Raw genomic sequence first — 16,259 nt, forward strand, 5'->3', positions numbered from 1 at the left:
ATGATATTTTTTTTTTTTAATTGTCCAGTGGACAATTATAGGACCATAGATTATTCTTAATTGAGAGCCAAAGGTAAAGTACAATTAACTTTTAAAATTAGATTTCAGGACATATTAGTCTGATGGCTTATATAGAATAAAAATACCCTAATGTTAAGCTAAGAGTTGAGGAAAAAATGTTTGGATTTAAGGGGAGAGCTCTTGAAGTCAGGCAACTGTAATGAAATAGCCACACGTCCAGGGGCTATTAGAAAGGATACCAATATACACATTGATTTAAATTCTGTTAATGGTAAATGCAAGTCTTTTTAGGCACAAAAGATGTGTCAGTGCCATTAATTAGGTATGTAAGTATGAGATGAGATGCACATTGTTTGCTAGTGGTCCTGACAGCATACGTTCTGCCAGGATGTAGTAAAATCCCAACGGTAAATTCACTATAGCATAACCAGGAATTGTCGGAAGAAATTATGTAGAACTAACATACAAAAATCTTTACACATCACTTCTCATGTTAAAGCTGAACTCCCTTCTCTTTCAGGATGCTCAGATCACAGATATTGACTATATGGAGGAAAGGAAAGATTTTACTTATGACAAAGTGAAGTTTCAAGATCTCCCTAATTTTGCAGCTTATATGCATGAATATGGACAAAAATATATTATCATATTGGTAAGCATTTAGCTATTTTTCCCCTTGTAAATACTATCATTATAACTATTGTTATTCTTTGCTTATTCTATGTAATTATTAGATTTATTGTCTAACATTCTAGTAGTCTATAATAATTGATGGAATGTATCTTGGTTTTTTTTTTTGTGTGGTTTTTGGTTTTTTTTTTAGGATCCTGCTATTAGCACACAAAATCTAGTTGACGGTAGTCCATATGGAAGCTACGTCAGGGGACAGAGCAAAAAAGTCTGGGTCAATGAATCAGATGGAGTAACACCATTACTTGGGGAGGTGACTGCATTTTTATGAATTTGAACTTTGTCTGTTGTCACTATTATGGTTTAATTTAGGTCAGGAGCATCCTTTTAAACTCTCATTTTCTAAGTTGCTGCTTTCAGTAAAAGTTTATAAGGTCTCATTTAGGATATGATACTTCTCAAACTTTCTGGATTTTTTTTTTAGTTTTTTACATTAAACAAAAAGGAAAACTAAGGTAACTTGAAGTCTCAAGGGACAATTCATCAGCCAGCTCCTATCTATTTTCAGTAGTGACTGAAGAGCCAGCTCCCACATTATCCTTTTAATTTATAATTTTAACTTCTATTGAGAATTTTTTTCTGTTGTGTATTGTTCCTTCTATGTCTTGAAAGAAAACAAATTGAAAACTCCGAAGTTAAGAAACTCACACTCTTTCTGACTTCTTTCTGCACACAAGCTATTGTCGCTCTAGCAATTTGTTATTCAAAAGTCTTCAGCAGAGCACTATGTGAGCACTGCCCTCGATGTCCCAGCTATGGGCGGTCCTGGTGATCATCTGCAGGGCCATAACTAGCAGAGATAGAGATGTGATCTCTATCTACTATTCCACTCTACTCAGCTCTTGTCAGGCTGCACCTGGAGTACTGTGTCCAGTTCTGGTCCCCACAATTCAAAAAAGACAGACAGACTGGAGAGGATCCAAAGGAGGACCACAAAGATGATCAAAAGGCTGGAGAAGCTGCTCTGTTAGGAAAGACTGAAGGAGTTAGGTCTCTTCTCCCTAGAGAAGAGAAGGTCTGGGGGGACTTCATCACAATGTACCTGTATTTAAAGGGCAGCTACAAAGAGAACAGAGGCTCTCTCTTCATGAGGAGCCACATGGACAATACGAGGGGCAACGGGTACAAGTTGCACTGGAAATTTTATACAGTGAGAACAATCAATCACTGGAACACCCTCCCCAGGGACGTGGTAGAGTCCCCATCACTGGAAGTTTCCAAGATGCAATTGGACAGGGTGCAGAATAATCTCATCTGTGTTCTCTTTCTCATGAAAGGTGGGGTCAGATGATCTTTCAAGGTCCCTTCCAACTTGGGCTATTCTATGATTCTATGAACTCTTTTTAATATCATTAAAAGTTTAATTAATTATTTCCCTTTTAATATTGCAGGTGTGGCCAGGGGAAACTGTGTTCCCAGATTACACCAACCCAGAGTGCACTAGCTGGTGGGTGGAAGAATGCAAACTGTTCTATAATGTAGTGCCGTATGATGGGATCTGGATTGTAAGTAATTCAGAACTTTAATTTTTATTAATAGGTAAGGATAAATGTTTATAAAATTCTTTTTGCATTGAATTTGAAAGGGATGTTTACTATTACTAACCTGAAATCAGTGCAGGATGTGGATGTCTTCTGGAGTTGAATTTGCAATTCAAATTTGAAGTTTAAATTTTAATTTGAATCATTAATCATGGCATTTAAATGATCAGTGTGCTATTTTTGGGGTGTCCAGTGACACTTTAAAATGCTTCAACTGATGAACCATTGCTAAAGGCAAATGCTAGCCTGCTCCTGCACTCAAAATGGCAATATTTAGAGACCTGCATACTTGCTCAGTGCATGTGTCCTAAACAGGGCCTGAATACAGAGTGTAATTCATACAATCTCTGTATCTATGCTCCAAGTAGCTTGTGGAATTAGTGAATCTGCAATTGCCCTTCCAGATAAGGATTTGGAAAATTCAGGCTCCCTAGACAAGTTGTCCCACAAAAGGACTGAAATACAGTGTGGCACGATGGATTTTAGGTACAGTTCATGGAAATCAGATGAGATTAAGAACCATTTTGACTGACTAGATTCATTTTTTAAAGGAATATCCTGTAATAAAGTTTCTAAAAGTGGATGTCTGAAAGAAATCTGTGCTTAAACTTCTCAATCCCTGTCTCAGCACCTTCTTCCTTTTATTCTTTTTGTGTTTCTCCTACTTCCTTTTACTTAAATATATATTTTGAATTAAAACAAGAATCTACTGAAAATTTTGTCATACATTTTAAAAAGCTGTAACAATTTTAAATTAACCTGTGTGGCAAAATACAGTCCTTCAGCTGCTCTGTGATAGAATGAGGTTCTTCTCACTTATGTTTTCTGACTCTGTGGTTCCATCAGGTCAAGCTATGAAGTGTAAGACTGCACAGCTCTTTTACAGAGATCAAATAATTTGAGTGAAGCAAATTGGTCAGTAGACTAAAGTGCCTCCATGATGAATTTGCTGTCTTCTTCCATGCATGCTGTTCCTGCGGCACGTTCAAGGATGCACACAGAAATGCATTTACAGCATTGCCAAATACAATATTTATGGAAGAAGACAGCAAAATTTGAAAGTGTGATGACTTGGAAAGTATTATAAATGAGATGTTTCAGAACATCTAGTCACCTTGTGTATTTTGACAGAAAGTCACAGTGTACATTTGCTGGTTCTGCATTTCTCTGCAAACACATGCTCCATACCAAAGACATTTCATTGAGCAATGTGTGGAGCTGGTCATAGGTAGGGACAATGTATCGATGAGCACCTCTTGCAGTTTCTTTCTGGGGAGGGATAAGGTGACATGATGCTCACCTGGATATAGAAGTCTATCCAACACTGAGACCTACATTAATACAGGATTAGACCAGGTCAGGGTCTGAGTTATATGGTTCTTGCCTAATTGCATTGTATTAGTTCTAAGTAATTATTCCTTAAAGGATAAGAAAATAGAATGTAAGACTGTTACGAAAATGTACTTGAGGAAACTTCATTACGTTCTGCATCTTATCTTTTCAGGATATGAATGAAATATCCAACTTCGTTCAAGGCTCAAAAAAAGGTTGTGCGCAGAATGACTTGAACTATCCTCCTTTCACTCCCAGTAAGTCCATCTGCTTTAACCAGAAAGCAAAATACCAAAAAGTTTATGAATTACTGTGCAATTGGCCACAAGGATGCAAAGTGATTTTAGGGTAGTTCTTATGGGTGGAGTTTGAACATTCCTATTGATAGAAAATATCAGTATACTTTGGCCCTTGTGGAAGGCATGGTTCATGTAACCAGCTTTTTTCCCTTTTCAAATTATTACTGAATATTATTGCCTTAATTATGTCTGATAATATAATGATCTTATTTCACTATCAGTTGTTTTTGAGATATATGCAGAACTAAAATGGAGTTCATGATTTGTATTAAGTAGTAGGTTTAAGTAACTATTGCCAACCTGTTGCCAAATAATGATTCAGAAATTTAGAGTGTAGTTCTCAGTTATTCTTTGCATGGGTGCAAAGTTCAAGAGTAGAAAAGGTCACAGAGCAAAGATGAATCAAACCAGCAGCCAAGAGTAGCATTTTGTTTTTGTAGTAGTAATACTGGCCTTAGTGCAAACATTAAAGAGAAAAGGGCTTGAATGTCATGAATGTGCATTAAAGAAAAGATTGGAAATATTCATAATAAAAATGTACTTTAAAAGGGGTTTTTCTATTCCTTTATTGAAGGTCTTCTTGATAAGCTCATGTTTTCTAAGACACTTTGTATGGATGCAGTGCAGACATGGGGGAAACATTACGACGTCCACAGTCTTTATGGATATTCCATGGCCATATCAACACAGAAGTAAGGAATACATCCTAAAATCTTTACAAAAGGATTTCAGAAAAGTGCATGGCCTGCATTTTCAAAAAAGCAAGAGATTTCACTTCTAAAGGAACCCAATTCCTGGAAAACACTGTATTATATTTAAGCCAATGCAGCTAAAGCTGCTAACTAAAGTTGGTAATAAAAGCCACACATTGGTTGTCAAAGCTGTATAAAAAGATTATTTAAAATTAATGTCTTGACTTCTGCTAAAAGACACCTGATTAACTGTAAAGGGGTCTACATCCCTGGGATGAATAATTATTGTAAATCAGTCAGTGTAAATCTGCCTTATATAAAACTATTGATGTCCGAATTGTCTTTTTACTTTTGCATAATTCCAGTCTTGTTTCCTTTTAAGAGTCATCGAAGCACTCTTTCCTGGAAAACGAAGCTTCCTTATTTCGAGGTCTACTTTTGTTGGATCAGGAAAGCACACAGGACACTGGCTGGGAGATAATGCAGCAACATGGGATCACTTAAAATGGGCAATACCTGGAATACTGGACTTTAACCTCTTTGGAATTCCTTATGTATGACATTATTTTTGTGACATCCTTTCAAAACATATGGATAAACAGTAACTCTACCTCTATGATAATAGATGATCTAATCAAATGCTATCTAGATAACCATCTTACATTTTCATCTTCAAATGAATCCCCTTTAGGAATCTTCTTTTAACATAGGAGGCCGCAAAGATGCTCAGAGGGCTGGAGCACCTCTACTATGAAGACAGGCTGAGAGAGTTGGGGTTGTTCAGCCTGGAGAAGAGAAGGCTCTGGGGACACCTTAGAGCAGCCTTCCAGTAACTAAAGGGGCTTACAAGAAAGCTGGAGAGGGACTGTTTACAGGGGCATGGAGTGATAGGACAAAGGGGAATGGCCTTAAACTGGAGGAGGGGAGATTTAGATGAGATATTAGGAAGAAATTCTTCCCTGCAAGGGTGGTGAGGCACTGGCACAGGTTGCCCAGAGAAGCTGTGGATGCCCCATGCTTGGAAGTGTTCAAGGCCAGGTTAGATGGGGCTTTGGGCAACCTGGTCTATTGGAGGATGTCCCTGCCCATGGCAGGGGGCTGGAACTAAATGGGCTTTAAGGTCACTTCCAACTCAAATCATTCTATGATTCTATGATTTTTTTTTCCAATTATTGATTTTTGATTTAGGCTACTTATTTTGATTATTGTGGCTGTGTATATGGTGGTAACAAACATCTTATCTTGTATATCCCAAGCTACCTGTTACTTCTAGTAATATTTAAACACTAGTGATAAATGTGAAACATTTCAGTGTTTTTCTTATCATTTCAAATTAGAGACATCCATTTATAAGGGAAATAGACAAATTCCTTTCCATGATTTAAATTTGCATGACTTTTCAGCTTTTTTCCTAATGTATGTATATTAACAACAAATAGGAAGGTAAAAGTTTGGAAGAAATAGAACGATAGGCAGTGTTAGCTAGTAATCAGTTGAATTTTTTGTGCAACATAGTTGAATTTGAAAGAAGAAAGGTACAAACATGTTGAATGGTTCAGTCACTCTGGCTAGCAATTAAGGCTGAATTAATGCATTTCTGAAAACTAGAAGTTTTGTGTAGGGATTAGAGGTGCAATGTACTGCACATCCAACACAATCTGTTTTTATTTAAAGATTGGAGCAGATATTTGTGGTTTCTTTGATGACACCACAGAAGAACTTTGCAGAAGATGGATGCAAGTAGGAGCATTTTACCCATTTTCCAGGAATCACAATTCTGAAGGATTCATAGTAAGTTGTGCTTTCTCTTACAAAATGCTTTGTGTTACACTACCACATTCCCTTTAATAGTATTGCTAGTAATGATTACTGTCACTGATGATTACATAGCTGACCACTTTGAAATGGCAGAACCTAAGCTCTCTTTATGAAATCCTAGATCTCAGAGGTTCAGTTTCATAAGGGTTAATTACATATACTTGAGACTACACTTATTTGGCAACAGTTTCATCAGCATGGGTTGTGCATACCATCAAGGGCAAGCACTCACTGCTGTGTGACCCATTAGATTGACTTTTGGGAGCCCTTCAACATGCACCAGACTGCATGCCAGGATGAATCCTGGGCTAACCCTAATGAGCCTTTGATGCAGAAGGGCAAGGAAGGACGTGCAGTGTAAAGCATGGGGAGCCTGGAGCAGGACCTCCGGTCACACCACCCAGAAGGCAAACACTGTGCAGATGTGCACCACTGAATTTCTGCTTTTCTGAAATCACAGCCACTCTTCACATGTTTGGCAGAGTGTTTTCTGCATGATAAAAATAATAATAATCTGATATTTGTTTTCAGCCTCAGGATCCGGCTGTGTTTGGACCTGATTCAGTCTTGGTGAAAACCTCCAAGTATTACTTGAACATTCGCTACACTTTGCTGCCCTACCTGTATACACTCTTTTATAAAGCTCATACTCAAGGAGACACAGTTGTGCGGCCAGTTTTGCATGAGTAAGTTTACTCAGCAGTCTTTGTGATAGTTTTATGAGGAATAAAAAAAATCAGAGACATTAAATATTGTTAGGGGCTCTCTAAACACTGATGTAGTCTCTGAAAATGCACATTGGAATGCGTTTATATATAGACAACTCTTCAATTCATGGAACACCATTTTGGAGTAATCAGAAGAGTAATCAGAAGCCATCTGTAATTTCTGCATATACGCATATATTATTGTCAGTCACTCTTAGGAGTTGCTATGAGCTGTTATTGTCAGCTAATCAAATTATTCTCCACCATCAGGTAGATATAGATATATATTAGAATATATGTTTCCTTGCCTGGAAACTCTGGAACAAGCTGTGTCAAGAGCACACGCACCCCTACACTTTCACACATGGGTAGAGAATACTAACTGAATGATTAAGACCTTCTCATCTTCAGAGTATCTGACACTTTTAAAAAAAAAAAAAAAAAAGAAAAAGGCAACTTTTACCTGACATTCTTCAGTCATGCCTCTAGACAGTACCCTGAAATAGTGGGATTGCTGATGATGGTATAATTCATTAAAAGCCATTTACTGCTCTATCCTTCCCATTCTGTCAGGTTCTACTCTGATGAAGTGACGTGGAGTGTCGATAAGCAGTTCCTGTGGGGTCCTGGGCTGCTCATTTCCCCTGTACTTGACGCGGTAGGTTTGGCTGTTTTGGTACCTATCTCATAAGCACTTTGTGAGGCCCAGGGACACGTCGAGTCTCCAGTTCCAGCTCTTTTTTCTGGCAGGGGCTTGCAACACCAAATCCCCAAGTTACACTGTTCCTCTCACTCCTTTATTGCTCTGATTAGAAACCACCTTCCAGTTCTGGGCCTTTCCAATCTTGTGACAATTCTGTTATTCAGCTTAAAGGTTATAGCTCCTCTACTGTATACGTATTTCCTGCCGAAATCACACTCTCGCTCCTTTTTTATGCTGGGCAAGCTGAACCGCAAGAACAGGCTTGGCCACTTCCCCAGGGATCCCAGGAAATCCTGGTCCTATTCTAGCATGAACTCTTCTGTCTTGACCAGACTCGTAAACTCTATTGGCACAGAGATTGCAGAGGGCCTTGTTTATTAGCATTAACACAAATTTATCTCCAGTGCAAACATGGTTTTTGTGAGATCCTTAGATTACATTTATTTGTTCATGGGTACATCACATTACTGACTTATGGCTGTTGATGGATTCCTAACAAGCCTAGGTTTTGCTTCTTTTTTCTTTCTTTTTTTTCCTCCCTCCTTCGTTTATTGCTTCCAGTGAGAGAGCCCGCAGCATATTTTTATCACTGCCAAAATGGAAAATTGCACTTTGTGCTATTAAATCCCACTCCTATTTTCCAGTCCTTAATGGCGTCAAAGTCATCTGGTTTGATATTCTGATTCACCTCAACTTTGTGTCATTCCTGAATTTCATTCCGAATCAGCTTTTCTTGCTGCCTTTTGGCTAGTCTGGGACGCCACAAGAAAACAAATGGATGGTGGCTTATTGTGTGGCAGAATCTTGTAAATAATGATTGTTAATGCCAGTAACACATATGCCATGGAGAAACACAAAACATTTGTAAAAGACATGAAATGAAAGCAAGAATCTGAAAGATGCCAGCCCAGAAAAATGTGAAAATTGGGAAGAATCAGAGATACTTGTGGATTTGATCTGAGCCATTGGATTTGAAGCCCTGTGAGTTTGAGTTGCCACATTGTAGATCAGTGATTCAGCTGTCTCCCAGTAGCTTTGCAGAAATGGTACTCAGATAGCTGCCTTCCTTTCTGGACATCATCATAAAACCAACAGAGAAAACAGCAAAGAGGAGAAGTATCAATGATTTTCTCAATGTGAAATTTAGTTTTATTGGACAATATAATTTAGTAGATTAAGTTGCTTTCAAATACGAAAGTTGTTTCTTTGTTCACCTTTCAGGGTGTGGATACAATTCAAGCATATATTCCTGATGCAGTATGGTACGAGTATGATACGGTAAGTAAATGCAGAGGCTACTATAGGGAGATTTTTTTAAATGGCTATGTGACGAAATAAGATTGTCAGCCCTGCTTTGGTGACAGAGACCTAAAGTAAAGCCCACAGGAAGGAAATGGTGAGACAAGGGATGGTAGGATAAGTGCATGAATATACATCTCAAGAAAGGACCCAGAGGCATGGAATATAGCACAGGAGACAGATTGGGTGGAAATTTTAGCAAAGGCCATGTTTGAAATAAAATAAAATAGAGTCATTCTAATTATAATACACAAGAGTGTGCAATTATTGTTTACTAATCTCATTTCTGCAAATAAGTTTCCCACTGCTGATGATGCTTTTGATGGGTGAGAAAGGACATTGTTCACGTCAAATTCCCGTATTCATGTCAGAGTTCCAACAGGACTTGCTCTCTGCATTGACTGAGCAAAAACTAAAGAGAGAGAGATGTTGATTTATGAGCTGATTTATGATGCTCAATCATATTGATAGGTAGTTGTTTTATCTTTATGTGCCCTTGGCACATAGATATTTACATAACTGGAAGCCTTTTCTAAGAAGAAGCATTAAGGTGAAATTCAGGACTTAAGAAAACGTTCACAGCCACGAGTAACGCAACATACCCGTTCTCTTTTACATCCCTTTCAATAAGGGGGCAAAAATCTCAGTGAGAAAGCAATGGTCCAGTATGTACCTGCCAGCAGACAAACTGGGACTTCATTTGAGAGGAGGCTACATTTACCCTACTCAACAACCAGCTAGCACAACTGTTGCCAGGTATGCTTCAAAACTGATTGCTTTTATGTGTTTTTTTTTCAAGACTGAGCTGAGGACTTTCAGGTTACAAATCAGTAGCAGCCTATTGCATTTAGCATTTTCACCTTGAAATATGGGAGTAGCTGTGAGCCATACCTCACTTCCACAACTCCTTAAATTACAGTTTCAGTGATTACCTACAGGGTTTTTTGCATAGCATTTTGTAAACTTGCCATGTATTTTAATCTGTTTACATGAAAATGAAATGCAACCAAGGACTACTGTAAGGCAATTCGCAAAGTATTGCAACCCTGTTGAGTGTCATATTCTTAACACAAACATGAAGGATGTATTAAGACTGATTAGATAAATGATATACATGTAAGACAGAAAGTCTCTTTCCACAGCCGCAAGAATCCCATGGGACTTATAATTGCCCTGGATGACAACAATGCAGCTTCTGGGGACTTGTTCTGGGATGACGGAGAATCTACAGGTGAGCAGTTATCAATAATGAAATAAGGATGATTAACGAGGCATTAATACTTAAAAGTGTCAATCTTCCTGCTGATTTCATCAAGCAAGAATAAGATGTTGTAACACGCTATTAGTACTTCCTTGTACGTCAATAGTTTTTCACCACTTTAAAGTGGGAAATTGTAACTATTATTATTATTTTCTTCCTCAAGTTTCACTGTAGCCTTAAATATGTAAAGGTTTGGTACATTAGCATGCTGACGGTTAAACTGTGCTGTCAAGATTGATATATATTCTGGTATATATCCAAATTAGTTTCAATGGGTGCAAGAATGCATTTAATTATTGTTAGGCACTAAGAATCAGAAGAAAATGAAAAACTAGCACCGTTATTAACTCTCTAGAGTTATTTAAATTGCTTGTGAAAACAGTAGAAATTTTGTTAACTCAAAAGTATGGCATCGGAGCCAACTTTTCTTGCTGTCTGGTTTTCACGGCATACTGGTGCATAAGCATGCGAGTAAGTGAGTACGGGCTGTATTTGTCATGTTGCCAACCTCCCCTTAGTAAAGCTGCTGGAGAACTTCTTTCCCCCTGGGATAGTCACTATAATTACACCAAGGCCTGTCAACCGCATCTCTTGTGATGCACTGGCATCAATACTACTTACCTCACCAGTGTTTTTTTTCTGTCAAGGAATTTACAACACACATACCTTTTTTGCTTAGGGTAAAAATAAGGTTGCAACTTAATTCAACTGAAATTAAAAAAAAAAAAAAAGACACAAACCTCTAATTTAAGGTTAAACCTGCTTTTGGAATACATGCTGTCTAAGGAGAGCAGAGCTTATTCTAGAGGAATGGAAGAACATTGCAAAAATCTGATATTTTCTTAATTTTAATCTTGAGATATAGGAAATTTTGAAAAATGAGGTATCTTGAACTGTGGGATTTTTTGTGGGATTTCTGAGGTTTTAGTTAGGCATCTTGTGTCCATTAAACTGAAAGAGTCTGGGGTATTTAAATCCTTCAGGCTGCTTTCGCAGCCTTTTTTCCTTATTACAAACTTTTTAGAAAAGTCAGCAAGCGGTTCAAACAGTTATTCTGAAATGACTTTTTGAAGAACTTTTACAAAATACTCAAGCTTGTATTAAAATGATTTAAGGAGTTATATCTGACAGATTTTATTGTTTTATTTGCAATGAACCATATCATTCAGAGCTAAGGACTTTGGTTTATGGCATATGCCAGTTAATACTGCTGCATTCCAAGTAGATCAAATCTTCTCTAGTTCGTGTCCTACTGTGTCCATAGACTGCTGTCAGTAGCAAAAGTGCCAGAGCTTTCTTTAGCTACACTGGAATAAAATGTAGGTAAAAAAATATCCTTATCCTCCAGCTGCTAAAACCTACCTTTATCCTCAGTCACAATCTGACCCAGGGCTCTGACTAAACTTCCATGAAAGCAAGCAGCTCCCTGGGTTCAAAATTGCATCCCCCCTTTTCCTAATTGCATAGCTACCTTGTCCTCTACGTTATGCATTCAACCTGTGTAACTCCCTTTTGTTATTTTAACTATATCAATCATATCTCCCAGAAAAACTTTCAAGCCTCTACTATTTTTAAATTTTATGGAAGTTTGGGATGCTTTTAAGAAATAGAGCTGTGATTTGGCTGATTATTGCTGCCATAAATATTGAAGGCCTTGGGTGGTTGCTATATGTATGGGTGACAGCTATATGTACTCCTTTGTCAAGGCCTAAAATAACGAAGCTGTTATTCTACTCACTTCTGTTGAGAAACAAAACAATAAAACATCTTATGATTTTATTTCCTGCCCAAAACATACAGGTTGCAGTCTTTTCAGGGAAACTGTTTACAATTTGCTTGTGATGACAGAATTTTTCTTTTTGTACATGGAAAAAAAAATGCCAGATTGCCTCAACTTTTGTATTTCTTTTTCCTGATGGCCTGTTATTTCCTCTCTTATGGTTCCATGGCATAGATCATTAATATTAGTGTCATTTTTGCATGAAAAGTGCTTATTTAGGATAATTTAAAGGATTAACTTTCAGCCATAGATCTACATTTAAGAGAAGCTAAGAAGGAATAACAATAAAATAAAACATAGTACATTTTAGAAAAGCTGTTTTCAATGAATTTTTGGAAAATTTGGATCTCCTAGGATAATGGCCTAAGGAGAAAACAAAAAGAGAAATTAGAGTTCCTCAGAGAAATATTAGTAAATATTTGAGTTGCTCAATGCAGCCTCTAAATGCAGTAAAGATAATAAATAACAATTTATTGGTCTCTAGCAGTGACATGGTCCTGTTTTTAATGCCGGTCCTTTCTGCACTGCAAGTGTAACTTCTTTCTTTACCTTTTAGGTACAATTGAGAGTAAAGCCTACATTTACTATCAGTTTACAGTTTCCGATGTAAGTATTTTATTTTAAATGATCTTATTTTCATTCAAGTTTTGTCAATAGTATCTTCAAAAGGCATTTTTTTCTCCCTCCTTATTCTCCTACAAGATTTACTGAGAAGCAAAATATTTGACAAAGTCAAAGAGGAGTCATGTTCAAATTACTGTAATTTAACTGGGATGAAAATCTGCTATTTGCCTTTTCTTCTCCCTGTTTCCTTTCACATAACAAACTCAGGAGCAATATGTATTGAGCAAGAGACCTGTAAAGCATCAGTAGCAGTTAAAACAGGGTCAGAAAGGAGGTGAACGTAGTGTTTGTGATTCTCAAAATATTGGAAATTTGAAACACATCTTTCTTGTAGCTGAATGTTTCCAAAGAGTGAGGGGAAGACCTACGCCTTGTCTTAACCCACAGAATCTCCTTCATGACTAAGTTTTAGTTTTAATTCTTTTTTAAAACTGAAACTGCCTTGGCAGGGTTAATTTATGGCAGGGTGAAGTCCAGATAGTATTTCTATTCAATGTTCAACAGAGATACCATGTGACAAAGATTCCAAGTAATATAACATACATTTTGAATAATAATAATAATAATAATAATAATAGTAATATCTACTAAAGGTATTCTTTCCCTTGCCATGGTGAAACAGCAGGGCAAGAACTGAGAGAAAATGCATAGAAACGTGGGAGTGAAAGCAATGGAATAGAAGGTGGAAGCACATGCATTAATTATTTTTTAATCACATGTAATCACGCAATCATTTGTAGATAAGAAACCATAGTTACTATTGGAGTTTGAAACTCTTTTAGCCAAATCATCAGTTGACTGTAATGATGTTGAATTAAAAATTAACATAAACTTTCACATGGAGAGTAATAAGAAAGTTATACACTGACATATGTGACAGCCATGGTACGGTTCCGCTCTTTGGACTTTTAATCTAATAATAACTAGTGCAATTTAGTAGGAACTGTTGTCTTTATAACAGGAAAAGTGAAATGAACCTTCACTTGTTAGATGCCAGAGAGATCCCAGTTGAGTAGAAGCTGCTCTGTCACAGGCTTGTGTCAGCCTTTTCCTATTTCCTATCAAGCACAAAAAGAAGCTGAAACACAGCTATGAAGCCTATCATATATATATGTTAGAAAGGCATTATTGTGGGAACAATAAGCAGGGCAATAATTAATATGTTAGAAAAAAGGTATTGACTTACTTTATTCTACAGTATGAAGGTCTAATTAGAAAAAAATGTTAAATTTGCAGGGTTTGGGGCAGATTTTGTTTATAAGAATGATCACTATTTTTTTTTTTTTTCAGAATGTTCTACAAATGAATGCCATAAACAGCAATTATGTTGATCCAAACAACTTGAAATTTGAAGAAATCAAGATACTGGGAGCAGTCCAGGAAATAACATCGGTTACTGTATCACAGAACAATGTTGTGGAAAATTCTCCACATAAGATCACCTATTATCCTCTAGAAAAGGTAAAACAATAACAGGAAAATGGGAAGTAAACATCTTTGAAATTGCATCACCTTTATTTTATATATTGGTAAGGACAGTACTCAGTACTAATGTCGTTTCAACAGAATACATTGTGTATTTTATTACAGAACAGAAGTACGATTGCATTCAATTCAGCTGCATACAAAGTACATCTAAGTTTTGCTCTCAGACCCTCAATGCAACAGAAAGTTTAGTTATACAGTTATTCATGTAGCGAAATTTAATTTCTAAGAGGAGGAATAGCTTTGTGATTTTCTTTGATATTAGAGGAGGATACAAAATATTTATGGTTTAGATGAGTATTTGTGCATTGATTTTTTTTTTTTTTTTTAAACAAAATCAAGCGCACTGATAAACTTCCTTTATCACTTTATAGAGGTTTTTTACAGGATGAATACAGGAAAGCAACAACACAGTGCATTTATGTGCAAAGCAAGCAAACATGCTGCTGCTAGTGGGAAGCTTTCATGAAAGTACTTTCCACAGTAAGGACAGTGCTGACATTGTTTTCAACTTGCGTTGTACATCCTCTTTACTTATTAAAAGCACCTGAGTTACCTGTTGTCTCAGTTACTGAATCAAAATAAAAATATTTTAACTTTTTCTTACCTCTTACATTCATATTTCAAAACATGAAGGACCTGCACCCTTAACTTTATTCCTGTTTGCTTCCAAGGAAGCTGTGGGATTGACTCAATTTGTTTAGATTCTCAATTTTTCAGATTTTATCAGCAAGAATATCAGTTGTGTGTATTTGTAAAAGTGAGACTATATCAAATACGACAGGACACGGTTTTTTGAGAGTTGTGACGCAGCAAAATGTATTGTTCCTGAGGACAAGCATCTCTGCTGACTGAAGGAAAGATGGATGTGATGTGGGATTTAATAATTGTTTATTGTTTCATATTTATAGGTTGCTCATATAACAGGACTTCAGCTTGAACTGGGGAAATCTTACACACTAAAATGGACTCAACAAATGACTGTCAATGACAGGTTTAATTGTTATCCCAGTCCTGATCCAACACAAGAAAAATGTGAACAACTTGGCTGTACCTGGGAAGTAAGCAAAAATTATTTCTCTAAACTATTGAGAAAGAAACGTTTCCAGAATCATAGTTTTCTCTTTATAGTTGTTACAGGGGAAAAAGTAGTCTGGCAGAATTATCAGATTTAAATAAAATGGGGACACAGACATCAGCTGGCCTGTACTCACAGATTTTATTTACTTCGCTAAAACTAAGGTACTTGGCAACCCTGTAAGTTCTTCCAAAGTACATCAGAAATGGAGGAAAAAGGTGGCATCTCTCCTCTACATCTAAATATTACAGCTTGGACACGTCTCCTAGGCTTGAAGACCAAAGTTCTCTGTTAGCTGCTCTTGAACCAGCATCAGCTGAAGTGGTTGAGGGACTGTCCTGACTTTGTTGCACTGTTAGGAGTTGTTTTTGCAATTTTGGATGTTTGGAAATGGCTTTTCCTGTGAAATCGAGCTCTGGTCCTGTTATGGACTGGGTATGTTTTGAACACTTGCTCAAGCTGAAAGGTGCTTTGAATTTGGTGATGACAGCTGAACAAATATTAATTAGCGATTCAGAGGTGCGGAGCGGGCGTAGTTTCGTTTGAACAGCTAGGCAGGATTGATGGTAAGTATCCAGAGGTGGAAGGCTAATGCATTAACCTAATCATCTCATCTAACCTCAGAATACCTAGTTAGAGTGTTTATGTTCAACTGTAGCAGGAAACTGAAAGTAATTTTGATCTTGCTGTCAGGAGATCTTAGATAAATAGGATGTAATTCTCAGTGGATATTTTAAGGATAATTCGTGTGAATAAAGCCAATGGAAAGGTCTCATCTGATGTTGCCTGAATATCTAATGGGATTTGGGTACATCACCTTATGTGAGCCAGAGAGCAATGGGATTAAGAGAAAGGAAGCTTTAGGAATTTCAACAGGCCAAGACTAAGCCATGTTGTGGAATTGAGCTGAAGATCACAGATATAGGGAA

General features: G+C 37.0%; 1 protein-coding gene across 2 annotated transcripts in view; it reads left to right on the forward strand.

Moving 5' to 3' along the window:
- The window catches only part of SI (sucrase-isomaltase), a 52,537-nt gene that overhangs the window by 15,123 nt on the left and 21,155 nt on the right, over positions 1–16,259 (forward strand). For both annotated transcript variants that reach the window (XM_054835900.1, XM_054835901.1), the window contains exons 11-25: positions 542–673; positions 845–964; positions 2,103–2,216; positions 3,757–3,841; positions 4,458–4,575; positions 4,958–5,129; positions 6,250–6,366; positions 6,925–7,079; positions 7,674–7,758; positions 9,025–9,081; positions 9,734–9,858; positions 10,245–10,333; positions 12,700–12,749; positions 14,058–14,228; positions 15,164–15,313. In XM_054835900.1, the coding sequence (XP_054691875.1) occupies positions 542–673; positions 845–964; positions 2,103–2,216; positions 3,757–3,841; positions 4,458–4,575; positions 4,958–5,129; positions 6,250–6,366; positions 6,925–7,079; positions 7,674–7,758; positions 9,025–9,081; positions 9,734–9,858; positions 10,245–10,333; positions 12,700–12,749; positions 14,058–14,228; positions 15,164–15,313 (1,740 nt within the window). The remainder of the gene's footprint in view (positions 1–541; positions 674–844; positions 965–2,102; positions 2,217–3,756; positions 3,842–4,457; positions 4,576–4,957; positions 5,130–6,249; positions 6,367–6,924; positions 7,080–7,673; positions 7,759–9,024; positions 9,082–9,733; positions 9,859–10,244; positions 10,334–12,699; positions 12,750–14,057; positions 14,229–15,163; positions 15,314–16,259) is intronic.

Source organism: Grus americana, chromosome 9 (assembly GCF_028858705.1).
Source record: "Grus americana isolate bGruAme1 chromosome 9, bGruAme1.mat, whole genome shotgun sequence".
Taxonomy (NCBI): Eukaryota; Metazoa; Chordata; class Aves; order Gruiformes; family Gruidae; genus Grus; species Grus americana.